Genomic DNA, 16,528 nt, shown 5'->3' with positions numbered 1-16,528 from the left:
ATTGGACATGCACTTGGAATTTCTTTTAATTGAAATTTCATATGGACATCTGGACATCTGGATGTGGAAGGTGGTCTTTGCCCTTTAAATGATACATAACTACTACCCAGTGGTATATACTTGCTAACATTGAATACTTTGAACCTACTATATACATGTGTAGTCTACCTCCACTTATAGCACATATGGGTAAGTCTTATGTAAACTAAGGATCCAACCTTGAAATAGTTAAAGATTCAATGTTGTTGCCATGTACATATTTAATGATTTTATTGCACTACTGTAGCCCTGGACAGATTTGAAAGTTGAAATCAACACGTGTATTTGAATGTCTCAACAAACATTGGTTCTAAGATCATTTAATACTGATATCTAGACCACTTGGGCAACAAGGCACTTTGGATCTATTAAGGCTATATTATGGCATCAATGACATTTTCATACCCCTGAAAAGTTATTTGCTGCTGAATTTATATAGAGTGGATAAGTCAGCAACTTGATCCATAGTTAACTAACTAGTTAACTAATTTCAACATTGAAGCTAGATTGCAGTGAAAGCGGTGTGAGAAGGCGGTGACTTGTATAATATCTGGCAATAAGAATACCCGGCCTAAAAGGGATCCAACATGCACATCCACTAATCTCCCGAGTCCCATCAACCCTGCGTCACAGGCGTATCACAGGCGAAACAAATTCTCCCAAGTAAAGCTGTAAGGCTGTTTTGTTCAAAAAGGGTCACTTCATAGGTCTTGTGCTAATATTGGGGTTCAGAATCTACACCAATCTCGCCATCTCTGCCTTTTATTCACTAGCAGAATACCCAAGGCGTTGCTACATACGTCTAGAATACTAACCTTGTCGACACAAAGAGGTTAAACTTCTGTAAGACATTTGACTTAATAGTTTGAGGCTCATTCAAACTATTCATGTCCTTTTGACATTTTCAAAAACCCATCAATCGTCTCATATTAGGGAGCCAACTGATTCCTTGGAACCCTTGGACAGTTACTCCGAACAAGAGGCCCTTGTCGCGGATCTTGTTATGAGAAAATAGGTGCCTTGGACAGCAGCATTGAAACAAACGGGCTGCCCAGGTGATTCTAAGGTTGAACTGCTTCTTAAATTGCAACTTCGAAACCATCACTTCTTGCGCTGCCATTGGGACAACAGCAGTCGTATTCTGCAGTGTCGACCTTGAAAGTACTTACTACCTCACCACTTTTCAACCATTAGTATCTGCACGGCTTTCTTAAATAGTGCTTTTGAAGTGCTATTTGATAGCACTTACTGCGAGCACACACTCTTTACCTACTTCTTGAGTAGTATCATCCACTTCAAGGGCATTAAGAAGGGCATTAAGCGCTTCAAATCCAAGCCGCATATCCACGCCGCATATTCGAACCGCATCATACCATGGATGGAGAAAATGACACGGCCATGGGAGACTTTCACAGTGTACCCTCTACCTCCCCGTCACGCGTGCCCTTTGGTCCATCAACAGTTTCCCTCAACCCCCACCGTGGAACGGACCCAATTCTTCCCCCTTCCATAATCCCTCGATTGGTCTCTAAATCTTCATCTGGATTTGAGCGCACTTCATTACGAGATCTACCACCCCCGAGCGGTATCTCTTCGCTCAACCAGTCCATCAAGAAGAGCGCTTCTGATAGCAACTCCGCAGAAACCTCTTCTTCCCAGACCGACAGCATGGCTTACGATTTGTCCGGTGATGAAATGGATATGGATCCACCCAGCTTTCTCCCAACTGGCCTGTGTTATGATGTCCGTATGCGGTTCCATTGCGAGATTAGTCCGACCGCGGAATTTCACCCAGAAGATCCACGACGAATCTATTACATCTACAAAGAGCTGTGTGGTGCCGGCTTAGTTGAAGAGCATATTCCGTCCCAAAACAACGCCCGCAAGACTCTGAAGCGGATTCTGGCTCGCCCTGCGACTGAAGACGAGATCTCCACCGTCCATACGAAAGAGCACTTTGCATTCGTATCGAACACCCAAGGTATGTGTTCTCCAGATATAAATCTTTGAAATTTACTTAAAAGGTTCGAGAGACTAAACGCGACTTAGCTATGTCCGACAAGGAACTTGAGAAACTTGAAGCAGACTGGGACTCGATTTACTTCAACAGATTGTCCTTCGAAAGTGCTCTACTATCGGCGGGCGGGGCAATTGACACTTGTCTGGCAGTCGCCAAGGGCCAGGTTCAGAACGCGATCGCAGTCATTCGTCCACCTGGTCACCATGCCGAAACCGAAAAAGCCATGGGGTTCTGTGTCTTCAATAACGTTTCCGTTGCTGCCAGCGTCTGTCAAAGACAGCTAGGAACAGATTGTAGGAAAATCTTGATCCTGGACTGGTAAGACTGCCGTAATTTTCGCTCTCAAATGGCTTTGCTGACCTATTTGTGCTTAGGGACGTTCACCATGGTATGTGGAAAGTGTTGAATCGCCGCAGTGGAGTGAATATATGCTTACATGTCTCAAGGGAACGGAATTCAAAAGGCATTTTATGAAGACCCCAATGTCCTTTACATCTCCATTCATGTTCATCAAAATGGCATGTTTTACCCTGGTGGCAACGCAGGAAACTGGGATCAATGTGGTGCAGGACCTGGCGCCGGAAAGTAAGTTCGCCAGACTTTTCAATGATGATTTTAGTCTTTTGAAACCAGAAGCACTTACGGAAACAAAGGAACGTCAATATTCCATGGGAAGACCAGGGCATGGGCGACGGCGACTACATGTATGCCTTTCAAAAAATTGTAATGCCCATTGCTCTTGAGTTCGACCCGGACCTGGTGATTGGTAAGATATCTCCTATTCCACCTTGAAGAAAACTGTCTAATTGGGTATAGTTGCTGCTGGGTTTGACGCTGCCGCAGGAGACGTGCTAGGGGGTTGTTTTGTGACGCCCCCATGTTATTCTCAAATGACACACATGCTCATGTCTCTTGCCGGTGGCAAACTTGTCGTGTGCCTGGAGGTATCCTATATCCCTTCCCTTTGAACCTCCATGCTGTGTCCACAGCCTATCACGTAACTAATTTTGATTTGAAACAGGGCGGCTACAATTTCGATTCTATCTCCAAGTCGGCACTGTCAGTGACTAAGACCCTCATGGGTGATCCTCCGGAACGCTTGACTGCTACCACACCCTCAAAATCTGCCATGAAGACCGTTTCCCTTGTGGAACAAGCCCAATCAGCGTACTGGAGCTGCCTTACTGGAATTCAAATTGCCCGTAAGGAAAAGCAAGGTTGGACTCGGATACATGGTAAGCCCGCTCCCCTCAAATTAGCCCGCCCCTTCAAGCTTACCATTTATGCTGGTAGACAAAATTCGGGCACAACAAGCGAACGAGCTATACACCCTGTTCAAGCTTACACCCCTGTTTATCTATCGCAATACCATTTCAAAGACATTCGAGCATCAAGTCTTGGCTAGGTAAGCATCAAGTCTTGAAGAGTCACCGGCAACTTATTCTTACATTTTTGGCGGTAGTTCGAACCTCAACTCAGGTGTTCCCATCGTCGTCATATTCCACGACCCGTAAGTACCTCGTGCACACTACGGAATATTTCCTGCCTACTTACCGCTTTGTTGTTAATCTAGCCCTGAAATTGTGGTCGGTGCGGACCCCATCTCGGGAAAGCCGGAGGCTCATAACACGTGGATTGTAAGTTCTCTGTTCTCGACGTTGTCTGTGCCGGGGCAGTCAAGTTCAATTAATCGCTAACCTTAAGAAGGCCGATTTCCAGAAGGACTACGTCGAATGGATTGTGAAAAAAGGCTTTGCAGTAATCGACGTCAACATCCCCAAGTTTGTCACTCGAGATGAAGTAAGATATCCACCTGTTTCTACAAAGCATTCTGGCCTTTTAGCCTTTGGCGACAATAACGCAATGTTTATAACCCGAAAATTAGGATACCGGAAAATACGAGGACGAGGATACAGAACGACCCCATACGACGGAGAAGCTGGCAGCTTACCTCTGGGATAATTACATTGAGTAAGTAGTATATTCTTTGGGATCCGAGGGACCTTACGCTGACTCGTAACACAGCGTCCAAGAGGAAACCCCCGAAGTCTTCTTCATCGGAATGGGTACTGCCTTCTATGGCGTTACGTCCTTCTTAATCAACCGCGGTATGTTAAGCAATAGATAAGGTGATAGGATACGCTACTAACTGCAACAGACAATCTTTACAAAAAAGTGAATAGTGTCATCTCGTTTGTCACGTCTCATCCGGTCCGCGCCGTTGCATCGGCCACACAGACGTGGATGTCTAAGTGGTACCGCGAGGTAAGTAGACAGAAACCCTATCCATCCACTTTTTGTTTGATAAAGAGAAAGCTTACAGATTACCGCAGAACTCCTTGGTTTTCGTCTCCCACGAACATGGAATCTGGGACCATAAGCTATCCAAGCGCTACGGATTGCTTCGAAAGTCCCCACAATCTTACCTTGACGATATGGTCGGCCAGCACAAACAAGAAGTATTTGATTGGATCTCCGGTCGTATCGATGCCCTGAAGCCAGATCCGGAAGCAGAACAATCATCGTCGTCCTCGGCCGGGTTCAAGCCTTCCACGACAACGGATTCGTGATCGTGGCCAGCACAAAGATGACCAGAGGTCTAATTGGATCTTTGGTCGTGTCGGTTATCTAATTCAGAACCAGAACCAGAACCATGTCTATTGGAACAAAGCCATTCGATATAGACGAGGGGAAGTCGTCCCGATCGTGGCATTTTATCAAACTTCAACCGAGTGTGGCGTTATGCATCTGCATATTTATTTTTCAGCAGCTTTTTCGAGGAACAGTTGGGCCCCTAAGCACGGGAGGAGAAAGTTGAGACTTAGTATCATCAGCATACTACCTCTTATTTTTTGACATAAATTAAGCCCAACTTTGATGTATCTTTTTTCCCCCAGATCGTTTCGAAGTTAACGATCAATTACACCGTAGAAGGTTCATGTATGGGTAGGAATTCCAACCCCGCAGCTTATGAGTAGCGTGGCGTTGCATCGAACCGCATGACATCCGTAAAGCCCACAAGTGATACTTGGGCCAATGTTTGCGATTTGTTATTGATCGTTCAGACATGTTCTGTGGAAAAAAAAAAAAAAAAAAAAAAAAAAAAGAAGAAGAAGAAGAAGAAGAAGAACCGCCGCTCAGTTGTCCTACTATTCTGCTTCGTTCTGCTTCGTTCTGCAAAAGAAGATTTATTACGAGTATACAGCTTCGACAATTTGCCTTTGAACGGAGCAAGTGACCGTGTGTACTGTACTTGTACAGTTCATGCCCTGATTAGCCTGACGAGCGTACGACAAGTGAGACACATCAAACCACAACCCAAGCAGGATTAGTAGCGGTGACTAGTAGAGTCGAAAGAGAGACTGATTTCCTCAGTACTAGTTGATCTGCAGGTCGTCCCTGGAATGTAACTGTCTTAGACCTTACCCCAGAATTGGGTGCGCCACTGCACTAACAAGCTCGGCTCGGCTCCATCGTCTCCACCCTTCCAAAGTTGGTGTCAATGCATCGTTGCTATGAATTTCTAGTACTTGACTTGACTTATTCGGGATTTTTGGCCTAAGCAGAATTTCTATACGAGGATTAGGTTGGGGTGCTCTGAGACATTTGGTATCTATGACCTCGCGCTACTTGCTTTTTTCTGTTCACCATGCACTCTCAATTCTATTCCCCGCTTCACCTTGACAGCCTTTGATGCGGGGCAATACAGCAGAGCCTATGCCTGGCGCTGGTCATGCATGGCCGGACTTGGCAGGTAAGAATCATCGTTTTCTTCCTTGGCCCAACACAGTGTCTCAGAATCATGAGCTAGGTTGCTCCAAGCGAGCTGGATGGGGGTTCTCAGCTGGCTAAACGAAGTCAAAGCCCGATAACCGACTAAGAGGAAAGCATTTCATCGGGCTGGTTATGCCAGGCTTGAGATGCTGGAAGAAATCTATAAAGAGAGGTAGGTTCCCAGGCGAAGAATGGTGATTTGCAGTCTCATCTACGAAGATTCGAATAACCCTACAACTACCTTGAGTTTCAATCAGCAATCAGAACAACTACACAATGCATTTCTCCACTGCCATCATTGCCTCTGTGGCTCTACTGGCCCCTCTCGCCAGCGCTGTCGGCAACGCTGTCGTCCAGAACAACTGCGCCTACCCTGTCTACCTTTGGTCCGTCGGCAGCGCTGTCGGTCCCAAGCAAACCATCGCTGCGGGCAAGAAATACACCGAGCTTTTGCATTTCGATCCTGTCTCTGGCGGTATTGCTTTGAAGATCACCAAGACCACGAATGGGTTGTATGATGGCAGCCCCCAGACCAACTTTGCCTACACTTTGGATGGTAGCCAAATCTGGTATGACCTCTCGGATGTATTTGGAGACCCATTCTCGGGCCAAGGTCTTGCAGTTGATCCTTCGGTTACCACTTGTCCTGATATTTGCTGGCCAAGTGGTGTTTCACCCAGTGGAAGTCAAACTCATGACTGCACGTCCACCTCGAGCATTACTTTGACTCTGTGCTCAAAGAAATGTTAGGTGGGAATTTATCAGCAGAAACATGAGGGACTGCTGCCTATTGTTGGAGAGTTGCTGCCTGCGTCTATGTAGCAGGACGGGTCGGGTGTTGGTGGCTGAGGCAGTGTCAGAAACCTGGAGTAGTGTAGTTTGCGGGGGGATGAGGAAGAGCCTCAAGCCATGAAACGTGGGCCTGTGGGGATTGGTTGTCTAGGCTATATTTTAGTATAATTAATGTCTTATGACCAACACTTGAATGCCAATCGCTCCTTTAGCGCTTCCTTTTAAGCTTTGCTGTGTTCCTTTCATGATACCTTGTCGGGTATATTTGCCTTGTCATATAAGGCGCAGTCTATCAGCCCAAACCATACAACACGAACCATCACAAAATGTTCAACGACTGTGAACAGGTTTTGGGCCCTTTGGCGAGATGACGCACATGATTGGCCCCCGGCATCGAACAGACCGCCTTGATAACCGCCGACGGCAGTATCCAAACACCCAAACACATCAACAAGCACACACCGCCCCCAAGGGGCCCACTGGCTAATTATCAAATTGCGGGACCAGATTCCCCTCCGGTTGGCTTTGCAATAAGAGACTCTGCTCTCGTCATCGTGTGAATCTGTTTCTTTTGATTGTGTTGAATCCAATCTTGTGTCTTTATCAAACCTCCTGTTCTCTGCATCGACTTGTGTGATTTTGATTCAAAGTTGATCCACATTCCACCGGCGTTCAACCCTTGATGCCCCCAAGGTCCTCTACTGCAGTACCGTGGCTAGCATACAGAGGTCTGAGTTGCAATCCAACTGCCCGACCCTATTTTTCAATCCCGGTGTCCATTAATCCTGTGGCGCCCCCTAGTCCGCTTCCATTCCCCGTCTATCGTTGGACCCGCTCGTTTTCCCACTCCTCTTACCTTACCGTTTCCGCCAATCCTACAACCATGTCCCAAATTGAGCGCATCACAGAGAGCTTGGAGAAGCCAGAGCTAGATGATCGGTCCTATCGGGTCATCCGCTTGCCCAATCAGCTCGAGGCATTCTTGGTGCATGATCCTGATACAGATAAGGCAAGTGCCGCGGTCAATGTCAATGTTGGCAACTTCTCCGATGAAGATGATATGCCAGGTATGGCCCATGCCGTAGAGCATCTCTTATTTATGGGCACAAAGAAGGTATGTACATCGGTTTCTCTGTCTTTCTCAAAGAGGCTCTTATCAAGCTTCCTAGTGCGGGGGTGCGATGCTGACAGAGGTGCTTTTGCTTGGACTTAGTACCCCAAAGAGAACGAATACAACCAATACCTTGCCGCCCACTCTGGTTCATCCAATGCATACACTGCCGCCACAGAAACAAACTACTTTTTTGAGGTCTCTGCTACCGGCGATTCAAGTGAGCCCAAGTCCACTGGACAGAACACCCCTTCCGAACCAGGCAATGGAACAAACGGCACAGCCACAGAGACCGTATCTACTACTTCCAATGGAGATTTGAAGGGCAAGTCTCCCCTGTATGGGGCTTTGGACCGATTTGCCCAGTTCTTTGTTGCCCCTCTCTTCCTTGAATCTACATTAGATCGGGAGCTGCGTGCAGTTGACTCCGAGAACAAGAAGAATCTTCAGAGTGATTTGTGGCGCTTGATGCAGCTCAACAAGTCTCTTTCGAACCCAAAGCACCCATACCACCATTTTTCTACTGGTAATCTGCAAACTCTTAAGGAGGACCCGCAAAAGCGCGGTCTGGAAATCCGTAGCGAGTTCATTCGGTTCTATCAGAAGCACTACTCGGCCAATCGAGCCAAGCTGGTGGTCCTGGGTCGAGAGAGCTTGGACACTTTGGAAGAATGGGTTTCGGAGCTTTTCGCTGATGTTGAGAACAAAAACCTGACCCAGAACCGTTGGGATGATGTGCAGCCATTTTCCGAGGCTGACATGTGTACCCAAGTCTTTGCGAAGCCCGTCATGGACTCGCGTTCCATGGACATGTATTTCCCCTTCTTGGATGAGGAGAACATGAATGACACACAGCCGAGTCGTTACATTAGCCATCTTATTGGCCACGAGGGACCGGGAAGTGTCTTGTCCTACCTGAAGGCTAAGGGTTGGGCCAATGGTCTCTCTGCAGGTGCTATGCCCATCTGCCCGGGATCTGCTTTCTTCACTATCTCAGCTCGTTTGACCCCCGAAGGTCTGAAGCTGCACCAGGAGGTGGCTAAGGTCATATTTGAATACATTGCCATGATTAAGGCTCGTGAGCCAGAGCAATGGATCTTCGATGAAATGAAGAACTTGGCAGAGGTAGACTTCCGTTTCAAGCAGAAGACCCCAGCCAGCCGTTTCACCAGCCGCCTGAGCAGTGTCATGCAGAAGCAATTGCCCCGTGAGTGGCTTCTCAGCGGGTCGCTACTGCGCAAATTCGACCCTGCCTTGATCAAGAAGGCTATGTCCTACCTACGGGCCGATAACTTCCGACTCATCATCGTGTCTCAAGAATACCCTGGTGATTGGGACCAAAAGGAGAAGTGGTACGGTACTGAGCACAAGGTGGAGAAGATTCCATCAGACTTCCTTGCCGGCATCCAGAAGGCTTTGGACTCAACTGAAGCAACTCGTACCTCCACTGTGCATATGCCCCACAAGAACGAATTCGTACCGACTCGCCTGTCAGTCGAGAAGAAGGAAGTTGACGAGCCAACCAAAACACCTAAGCTAATCCGCCACGATGACCGCGTGCGTCTTTGGTTCAAGAAAGACGACCGTTTCTGGGTTCCCAAGGCCACCGTTTATGTCACTTTGCGCAACCCGCTGGTGTGGGCAACTCCTGCTAACCTGATCAAGACAAAGCTCTACTGTGAGCTCGTACAGGACTCTCTGGATGAGTACTCGTACGATGCTGAGCTTGCTGGATTGGATTACCACCTCGCAGCAAACATCCTTGGCCTTGACATCTCTGTTGGCGGCTACAATGATAAGATGTCTGTGCTGCTGGATAAGGTTTTGTTAACTATGCGCGACTTGGTTGTCAACCCAGACCGTTTCAAGATCATTAAGGAGCGTTTGACTCGGTCGTTCCGGAACGCCGAGTACCAGCAGCCTTACTATCAGGTTGGCGATTACACACGCTACCTACTGTCCGAGCGCAGCTGGCTCAACGAGCAATATATCGAAGAATTGGAGCACGTTCAGGCGGAGGATATTACCACTTTCTTCCCCCAGCTCTTGGCACAGACACACATTGAAGCACTGGCGCATGGCAACCTGTACAAGGAGGATGCGTTGCGCATGACTGATTCCGTTGAAAAGATTCTCAAGGGCCGCGCTTTGCCTCGATCGCAGTGGTATCTGCGCCGCAACATGGTCATGGCCCCGGGCAGCAACCTTGTCTACCCGCGAGAGCTAAAGGACCCGGCCAACGTGAATCACTGTATTGAATACTATCTTTATATTGGTCTCTTCTCTGATGACACTTTGCGATCGAAGCTACAGCTTTTCTCCCAGTTGACTGATGAGCCCGCCTTCGATCAACTTCGCAGCAAGGAGCAGCTTGGCTATGTGGTGTGGAGTGGATCCCGCTATAATGCTACAACCATGGGTTACCGCGTGATCATTCAAAGTGAGCGCACTGCCCAGTACCTGGAGACCCGCATTGAGTCTTTCCTGCGCGAATTCGGCTCGACGCTTGGGAATATGCCGGATGAGGAATTCGAAGGACACAAGCGAAGTGTCATTAACAAGCGCCTGGAGAAGCTTAAGAACTTGAACTCTGAGACTGGTCGTTACTGGTCTCATGTTGGATCAGAGTTCTTTGATTTCTTGCAGCACGAGACTGATGCTGCTAACGTGCGCAACTTGAGTAAATCGGATATGATTGCCTTCTACCGCCAGTACATTGATCCTGAATCGACAACCCGCGCGAAGCTGGCCATCCACTTGAACGCCCAGAGTGTATCTGCTGTCCCCGATGCTAGTGCGAGCGACAAGCGGGTTCGCGTTATCGAAATGGTGAACAAGCAGTTGACTGAGGCTGGTTTCGCTGTCGACGACGCCCGCTTGGCAACCGCGTTCGAAGAGCTCGATATGACTCTTGTTGACCACGCACAGATTATCTATATTGTGAAGACCTTCTTGCTTACTGAGCTGAGCATGTCCAAGGAGCAAATGAGCCCGGTGATTGCGAAGCTGGATCGTGATATTGGTATCGAGCTGAAGCAGTTGGGCTTAGAGCCTGAGGTTAACGGCAATGGCAATGGTACCTCTGCCCCTAAGCAGGAGCCTACTGTGATCAGTGATGTCCCCGTTTTCAAGGCCGGTTTGCCTGTCAGCACTGGACCTGTGCCTGTCTCTGACCTTAGCGAATTTGAGGATTTTGACGCGAAGCTGTGAGGCTGTTAGCAGGAGTTGGTGTTTGTGTGTGCATGCATCACGTCATACGGAAAGAGGATTGTAATTTGTGGAGTAGATTTGTGAAAGGACATGGAGTGACAAAGACCGATTATTCTTTCTTGATAATGCCACTGAATGAATTGAGTATCTGACTCTTTCCCCCTCCGATAGAATCAATATATCTTACATTTGATGCTAATCTAATAAGCCTAAATAAATCGTACGTAGTACTACTAGTATGTACGTGATAGTAATTTCAGGTAGGCGGTAAGAAATGTAAGGTACCCCAGGCGGTAAGGCTAACCCCGATAGGCGATAACAGATCGGCGCAACAACGTAGAGCTGCTGCGCGCCCTTTCCCTTCTCCCAAACCACCCAACTCTTTTCCACCATGGCGAGTACCACAGCTACTGCTATCCAAAGCAGTCACCCGTGAGTGATAAATGTCTTGCTTAAGAGCTTCAGATCATCCACGATTGCTGACACTGATCCCATGTTGTAGCCCAATTCTCCCCAAAGATTTCTCCGCTCAGCAGCCCCAAACCATTCGACTTTATCCCCTCTCGAACTACACATTTGGAACCAAAGAGACACAGCCCGAGGAAGACCCATCTGTACTGGCGCGCTTGAAGCGTTTGGAGGAACACTATGACCTACATGGGATGCGCCGCACTTGCGAGGGCATTCTTGTCTGCCATGAACACAACCACCCTCACGTGCTGATGCTGCAAATTGCCAATGCTTTCTTTAAGCTGTATGATAAACTTGCCAGAAGTATCTCATGGTCAATGTGGATCGCTAACAATTGTTTTGTTTTGTTTTCAGACCCGGTGATTATCTGCCCCACGAGGAGGAGGAAGTCGATGGGTTCAAGAAGCGATTGAATGAGCGCCTAGCTCCTGTGGGTTCGCAGTTCTCGGGCGAAGGAGTGAATGAAGACTGGGAGATTGGCGACACGCTTGCCCAATGGTGGCGGCCAAACTTTGAGACCTTCATGTATCCGTTCCTGCCGGGCCATGTCACACGTCCAAAAGAATGCAAGAAGTTGTATTTCATCCAGCTTCCAAAGAAGAGTCAGTTGTACCTCAACACTTGATTGATATTCTTTTCACTTACACTTGTTTCCATGACTATCTAGAGGTCCTATCTGTCCCGAAAAACATGAAGCTGCTGGCGGTGCCTCTGTTTGAATTATATGACAACACCGCTCGGTACGGTCCCCAGTTGTCCGCGATTCCCCATTTGCTCTCGCGCTACAACTTTGAGTTTGTCGACGAAAACGATAATGTTGTGGCAGTGACTCCGGGTACTCCTCTCCCGGAGCATCAAGTTCCACGTACCATCGTGCTCGCTGGGGGCGACGATGGCCAGGATACAGGTATGACCGATATTGGGGCGGAGGAGAAGGGGCCGAACTCACACTAGGGCGGTGATGGTCATAGTTCAAGTCCCAATGCGATTAGCCAGGGCTTTGCAATACTACTCTAACGATTTTTTTGACTTAACCATGTCTTCCACTGGATGCGCGGGGAGCCCACGGGCCTCACGGAGTTGTATACTGTTTCTGGCATAAAGTTCACTCGGGCAGACTTCTAAGGCGCCTTTGTACATCTAATATACCCCTCTCACGCTAGTTCTTCTTGATCTACCATTCGTCTATGATTCCATGAGTCCTGACCAACCACAAAGTAAAAATACGCAAGATGGTCCCGTGGTGATCCCGGGAAATGCCCTAAAACGGGAGTAAACTACGATGATCCTCAGCACGAAAGAACAAGTGGACTGACCAAGGAACAACGACGGACGACCGGAGAATTATATCGAAGATCTTCACTCGCTGCAATTTTCTATATTAAAAAAAACCCATGTTGAGTATGTGAAACATGTGAAACAAGGAACAGAAGCATGATTTGACGCCCCGCGCGCATAAAAAAGGGAAAAAATGCACCTTAGGAGCGAGCTCGACTAGAGGAACCCCCGCATGATTGGGGGCGTTCGAGGGGACTATGCGGAAAAGCCACGCTTATATGCTTACTACTGATTACATCCCCGTGAAGAACTGCAGGAGTGCCGATCCCGACCAGAAACATCAAAATAATCAAAGGAACCTCCACATGTCAACGGTGATATTCTTCAGGAACGGACGAACAACCTGATTTGACCTGTGGATTCGATGGAGTCCGTAGGTTGCCCGTTGACCCCGCTCCAGGAACTCGTATGTCGGACGGTCTCGTGGTTTTACCCCGAGTCATGAATCCATTCCTTTGACCATGTGTGTTTGGATGGGGGCGGTTGGTTTCTGCATTCGGTATATAAGCAAGCCTGGGAACGGACGAGAAGAGAATCGTCAAACTGTGGTTTTCTTTACTTGTTCCAGCTTTTATCAGCCATTTAGCTGTTAGTCTTCGTCTTCGGTCTTTGTATATTGGTTCTTGGTACTTTACTATATACAATGTTGTCTCTTACACAATTGTGGATGTTTGGTGCAGCAGCAACACTGGCTGTTGCTTTGCCTGCTAACCTATTCACTAATCGAGGTAAGCACTGGTCGGACATTTCACAGAGAAACATTGACTCATTTGATATTTCCATCTGGAGTAGATGTCAGTGCATCTACTTTTGACTCCCTCTATCTTTTTGCCCAGTACTCTGCAGCTGCATACTGCGCAGGCAATATCGACGCCACCAGCTTTGGTGAATCGATCACTTGCTCAGCTGGAAACTGTCCACAGGTGCAGTCAGCGACTACCAAGACCATATATGAGTTTAACGAGTAAGTGGAGCCATGTCTTATGAATGACCTCGTTTTCATCACTGACTATCCGGTTTCAGAACAAACGACTTTGGGGATACTGCTGGTTTCCTCGCTGTAGATGAGACCAATGATCTGATCGTATTGTCTTTCCGTGGAAGCACAGATATCAGCAACTGGATTGCGAATCTGGATTTTGTCTTCAACGATGACAGTGGACTTTGTTCGGGATGTGATGTTCACAGTGGCTTCTGGTCAGCCTGGCTGACTGTTGCCGACGCTGTTACAGCCAAGATCGACTCTGCACAGAGCTCATACCCGGACTATCAGCTTGTGCTGACTGGTCATAGTTTGGGTGCTGCGCTTGCTGCATTGGCGGGAACCGCGCTCCGTAATGCTGGATATACGTTAGATCTGGTATGTGGGGGGTTTTTTTTCCCTTTCTTTTCATCACCCAGGTATATATATCCACTAACCGTCTCCAGTATACATATGGTCAACCGCGCGTGGGCAACGATGCTTTGGCCGTATATATGACTGCCCAAGGTAGTCTTTGGAGAACTACTCACACAGATGACATTGTACCCCGGGTTCCCCCAGAGGTTCTTGGCTATGCGCACGCAAGTCCGGAATATTGGATCACTAGCGGCGATGATGTGACTGTGACTGATGATGATATCGAGGAAATTGTGGGCGTTGACTCCGATGATGGCAATGCAGGAGAAGCAGATGAGAGTATCGATGCGCATTTGTGGTACTTTATGTCCATTTCTGCGTGTGATTAAGAGACGGAATGTTTGTTATGATCCCTGTTCCTGTATACATCGTATATCGGGACCCACCGATCGGCCGAGTTGTGGCTGGAGGTTCAAATGTTGTGGCGGAACTAGCGCCAACACGTTTCAAATGACAAGTGGATCTCTTGGAATCTTTTGTCTTTTGCAACTTGGAATACAAGTTACTTCTCTTTTTTTTTTTTTTTTTTTTGCAACCTCTATTTAAGATTGCTGGTCCTTGCTCAATTTCCCCAATATATTACATCGCAACAAGTGAGGTTTCACCAGGCAAAGTCCGGTTAGGCTACACGATTCCTCATTCCGTTTTCAGCTTCACCCTTTACCACTCCACTCCATGATGCGCATCTGAGATGCTTGAGCCTCAACGCAACCATGTTGTTCGCCCCTAGCGGACCTCAGAGCCCGCGCCGTCGCAATCGGATCAAAGCTATCTTTATCACAATCAGCATCGTCCTCGCACTTTATTTCCTATTCTTCGCAGGACCCGAATCACCCACCAAAGCTGCTGTCAACAATGACCGACCGAGCTATGCGCAACGTCCCACCCCGAAAGCAAAGACCGACTCCATAGACGAGCAGGCTCGTCCCGCAATCCGGAAACGAAAGGAGATGGTCGTGGCCAGCATGAAGAGTGACGACACCGCCTGGATCGCCGAGTACTTCCCGGACTGGTCACGAAGCATCTACGTGGTAGATGACAAGAAAGCCACGTTAACGGTTACGAAGAACAAAGGACGGGAGTCAATGGTCTATTTAACGTGAGCAATCCAGCCATATTGTTACCTAGCTCCCCCCTCCCCTCTGAGAATGCATATGCTAACTTTCACTTCGACTGGCCAGGTACATCATCGACAATTACGAAAACCTTCCCGATGTCATGCTATTCATCCACTCATTACGCTACCAATGGCACAACGACGACCCATACTACGATGGAGTTCCCATGCTCCGCAATTTCCAGATCCCCTATTTGCAGAAAATGGGATACGTCAACTTGCGCTGCGTCTGGACACTCGGGTGCCCCGAAGAAATCCACCCATTGACAGATACACACCGCGACGATGTTCACGCAGGCGAATACTTCAAAACTGGATTCATGGAGCTATTCCCGGATCAGCCTATCCCCAACGAGGTGGGCGTATCGTGCTGTGCGCAATTCGGCGTGACCCGGGATACCATTCGCGCGAGACCGAAGAGCGAGTATGAACGATTCCGCGTCTGGCTTGCGAATACAAGCCTGGGGGATGATTTGAGTGGTCGGATCATGGAGTACTCATGGCACAGTATGTTTTCATTCTGTTCTTTGAAATTTACACATCATTATACTTACAATTTTTCTTTCTTTCTCAACAGTGATCTTCGGACGACCACCCGTTCATTGCCCCGCAGCTGGGGATTGCTACTGTAATGTCTTTGGCTTGTGCAACCTGAATTGTCCCAATGATGCGGTATGCGATAACCGCTATGTGCTACCACCCTTCTCCTCGTTACCGAATGGTTGGCCCTACCTTGGATGGGAGGGCCAGGAGCAAGACCCAACCTACGGACTTCCTGCATCGTGAGCAACACAAATATTCCAGCTGCATATAGTTGCTCGTTATGCGTGTGCGTTGAAAACCCGCTCGAGAAATAGAGTGCTGTAACGCCAGTATTCTGGTTTGGGGTCGGTAAATTGGCTTTCCGTGCCTTGTTTTCTTGACAGAAACGAGCACTGATACACACTGGAGTCTACAAGGCCCAGTGAAATTGCCTCGAGGAATTGAATTCCACTGCAGGGTCATATGTTTCGCTATGAATGCCGATCTGTCTGGAGAGGTATAACGCCTACAGGCAATGTGGGAAATGGAAATGGAGTATATAACAAATTGGCTTGAGCACCACGGCATTGATTTGAATATTAGCGCATTGATCACATTGATTGCTTCGAGTCTTTCAAATACAGTCAACTGGTCATAATTCTGATTCGACTTCCCAAGGTCTTCAGCTAAATTACTAACAAAATTGATGTTTGTACTCACTTAGAAGGTACATAC

General features: G+C 47.9%; 5 protein-coding genes across 5 annotated transcripts; all 5 read left to right on the top strand.

Annotated features, from left to right (window-relative positions):
- Nucleotides 1-1,413: 1,413 nt before the first annotated feature.
- Nucleotides 1,414-4,629, top strand: hdaA (histone deacetylase hdaA; the record flags this gene model as incomplete). The annotated part of the gene is made up of 15 exons (XM_057160444.1): nucleotides 1,414-2,020; nucleotides 2,089-2,377; nucleotides 2,434-2,447; nucleotides 2,506-2,644; nucleotides 2,713-2,825; nucleotides 2,876-3,003; nucleotides 3,081-3,294; nucleotides 3,353-3,464; nucleotides 3,522-3,569; nucleotides 3,633-3,696; nucleotides 3,767-3,859; nucleotides 3,945-4,030; nucleotides 4,085-4,167; nucleotides 4,218-4,324; nucleotides 4,393-4,629. The coding sequence occupies 15 exons, from the start codon at nucleotides 1,414-1,416 to the stop codon at nucleotides 4,627-4,629; spliced, it is 2,334 nt and encodes a 777-aa protein (XP_057026692.1).
- Nucleotides 4,630-6,109: 1,480 nt separating this feature from the next.
- N7466_001045 (putative BYS1 domain protein) lies at nucleotides 6,110-6,583 on the top strand (the record flags this gene model as incomplete). Its single annotated transcript, XM_057160443.1, has 1 exon — nucleotides 6,110-6,583. One exon carries the CDS (start codon nucleotides 6,110-6,112, stop codon nucleotides 6,581-6,583), a length of 474 nt encoding a protein of 157 aa, XP_057026691.1.
- A 724-nt stretch (nucleotides 6,584-7,307) lies between these two features.
- On the top strand, nucleotides 7,308-10,946 carry N7466_001044 (uncharacterized protein; the record flags this gene model as incomplete). The annotated part of the gene is made up of 2 exons (XM_057160442.1): nucleotides 7,308-7,739; nucleotides 7,839-10,946. 2 exons carry the CDS (start codon nucleotides 7,308-7,310, stop codon nucleotides 10,944-10,946), a joined length of 3,540 nt encoding a protein of 1,179 aa, XP_057026690.1.
- A 391-nt stretch (nucleotides 10,947-11,337) lies between these two features.
- N7466_001043 (cleavage and polyadenylation specificity factor subunit 5) lies at nucleotides 11,338-12,371 on the top strand (the record flags this gene model as incomplete). The annotated part of the gene is made up of 4 exons (XM_057160441.1): nucleotides 11,338-11,378; nucleotides 11,449-11,700; nucleotides 11,772-12,019; nucleotides 12,085-12,371. The coding sequence occupies 4 exons, from the start codon at nucleotides 11,338-11,340 to the stop codon at nucleotides 12,369-12,371; spliced, it is 828 nt and encodes a 275-aa protein (XP_057026689.1).
- A 1,027-nt stretch (nucleotides 12,372-13,398) lies between these two features.
- On the top strand, nucleotides 13,399-16,057 carry N7466_001042 (Lipase class 3; the record flags this gene model as incomplete). Its single annotated transcript, XM_057160440.1, has 7 exons — nucleotides 13,399-13,483; nucleotides 13,548-13,719; nucleotides 13,779-14,115; nucleotides 14,184-14,452; nucleotides 14,885-15,253; nucleotides 15,336-15,778; nucleotides 15,849-16,057. 7 exons carry the CDS (start codon nucleotides 13,399-13,401, stop codon nucleotides 16,055-16,057), a joined length of 1,884 nt encoding a protein of 627 aa, XP_057026688.1.
- Between the last annotated feature and the right edge of the window lie 471 nt (nucleotides 16,058-16,528).

This window comes from Penicillium verhagenii, assembly GCF_028828195.1.
Source record: "Penicillium verhagenii strain IBT 33310 chromosome Unknown utg000002l_segment0_segment0, whole genome shotgun sequence".
Taxonomy (NCBI): domain Eukaryota; kingdom Fungi; phylum Ascomycota; class Eurotiomycetes; order Eurotiales; family Aspergillaceae; genus Penicillium; species Penicillium verhagenii.
The sequence above is the reverse complement of the archived record's forward strand: the minus strand, read 5'-3'. Positions and strand labels throughout refer to the sequence as shown.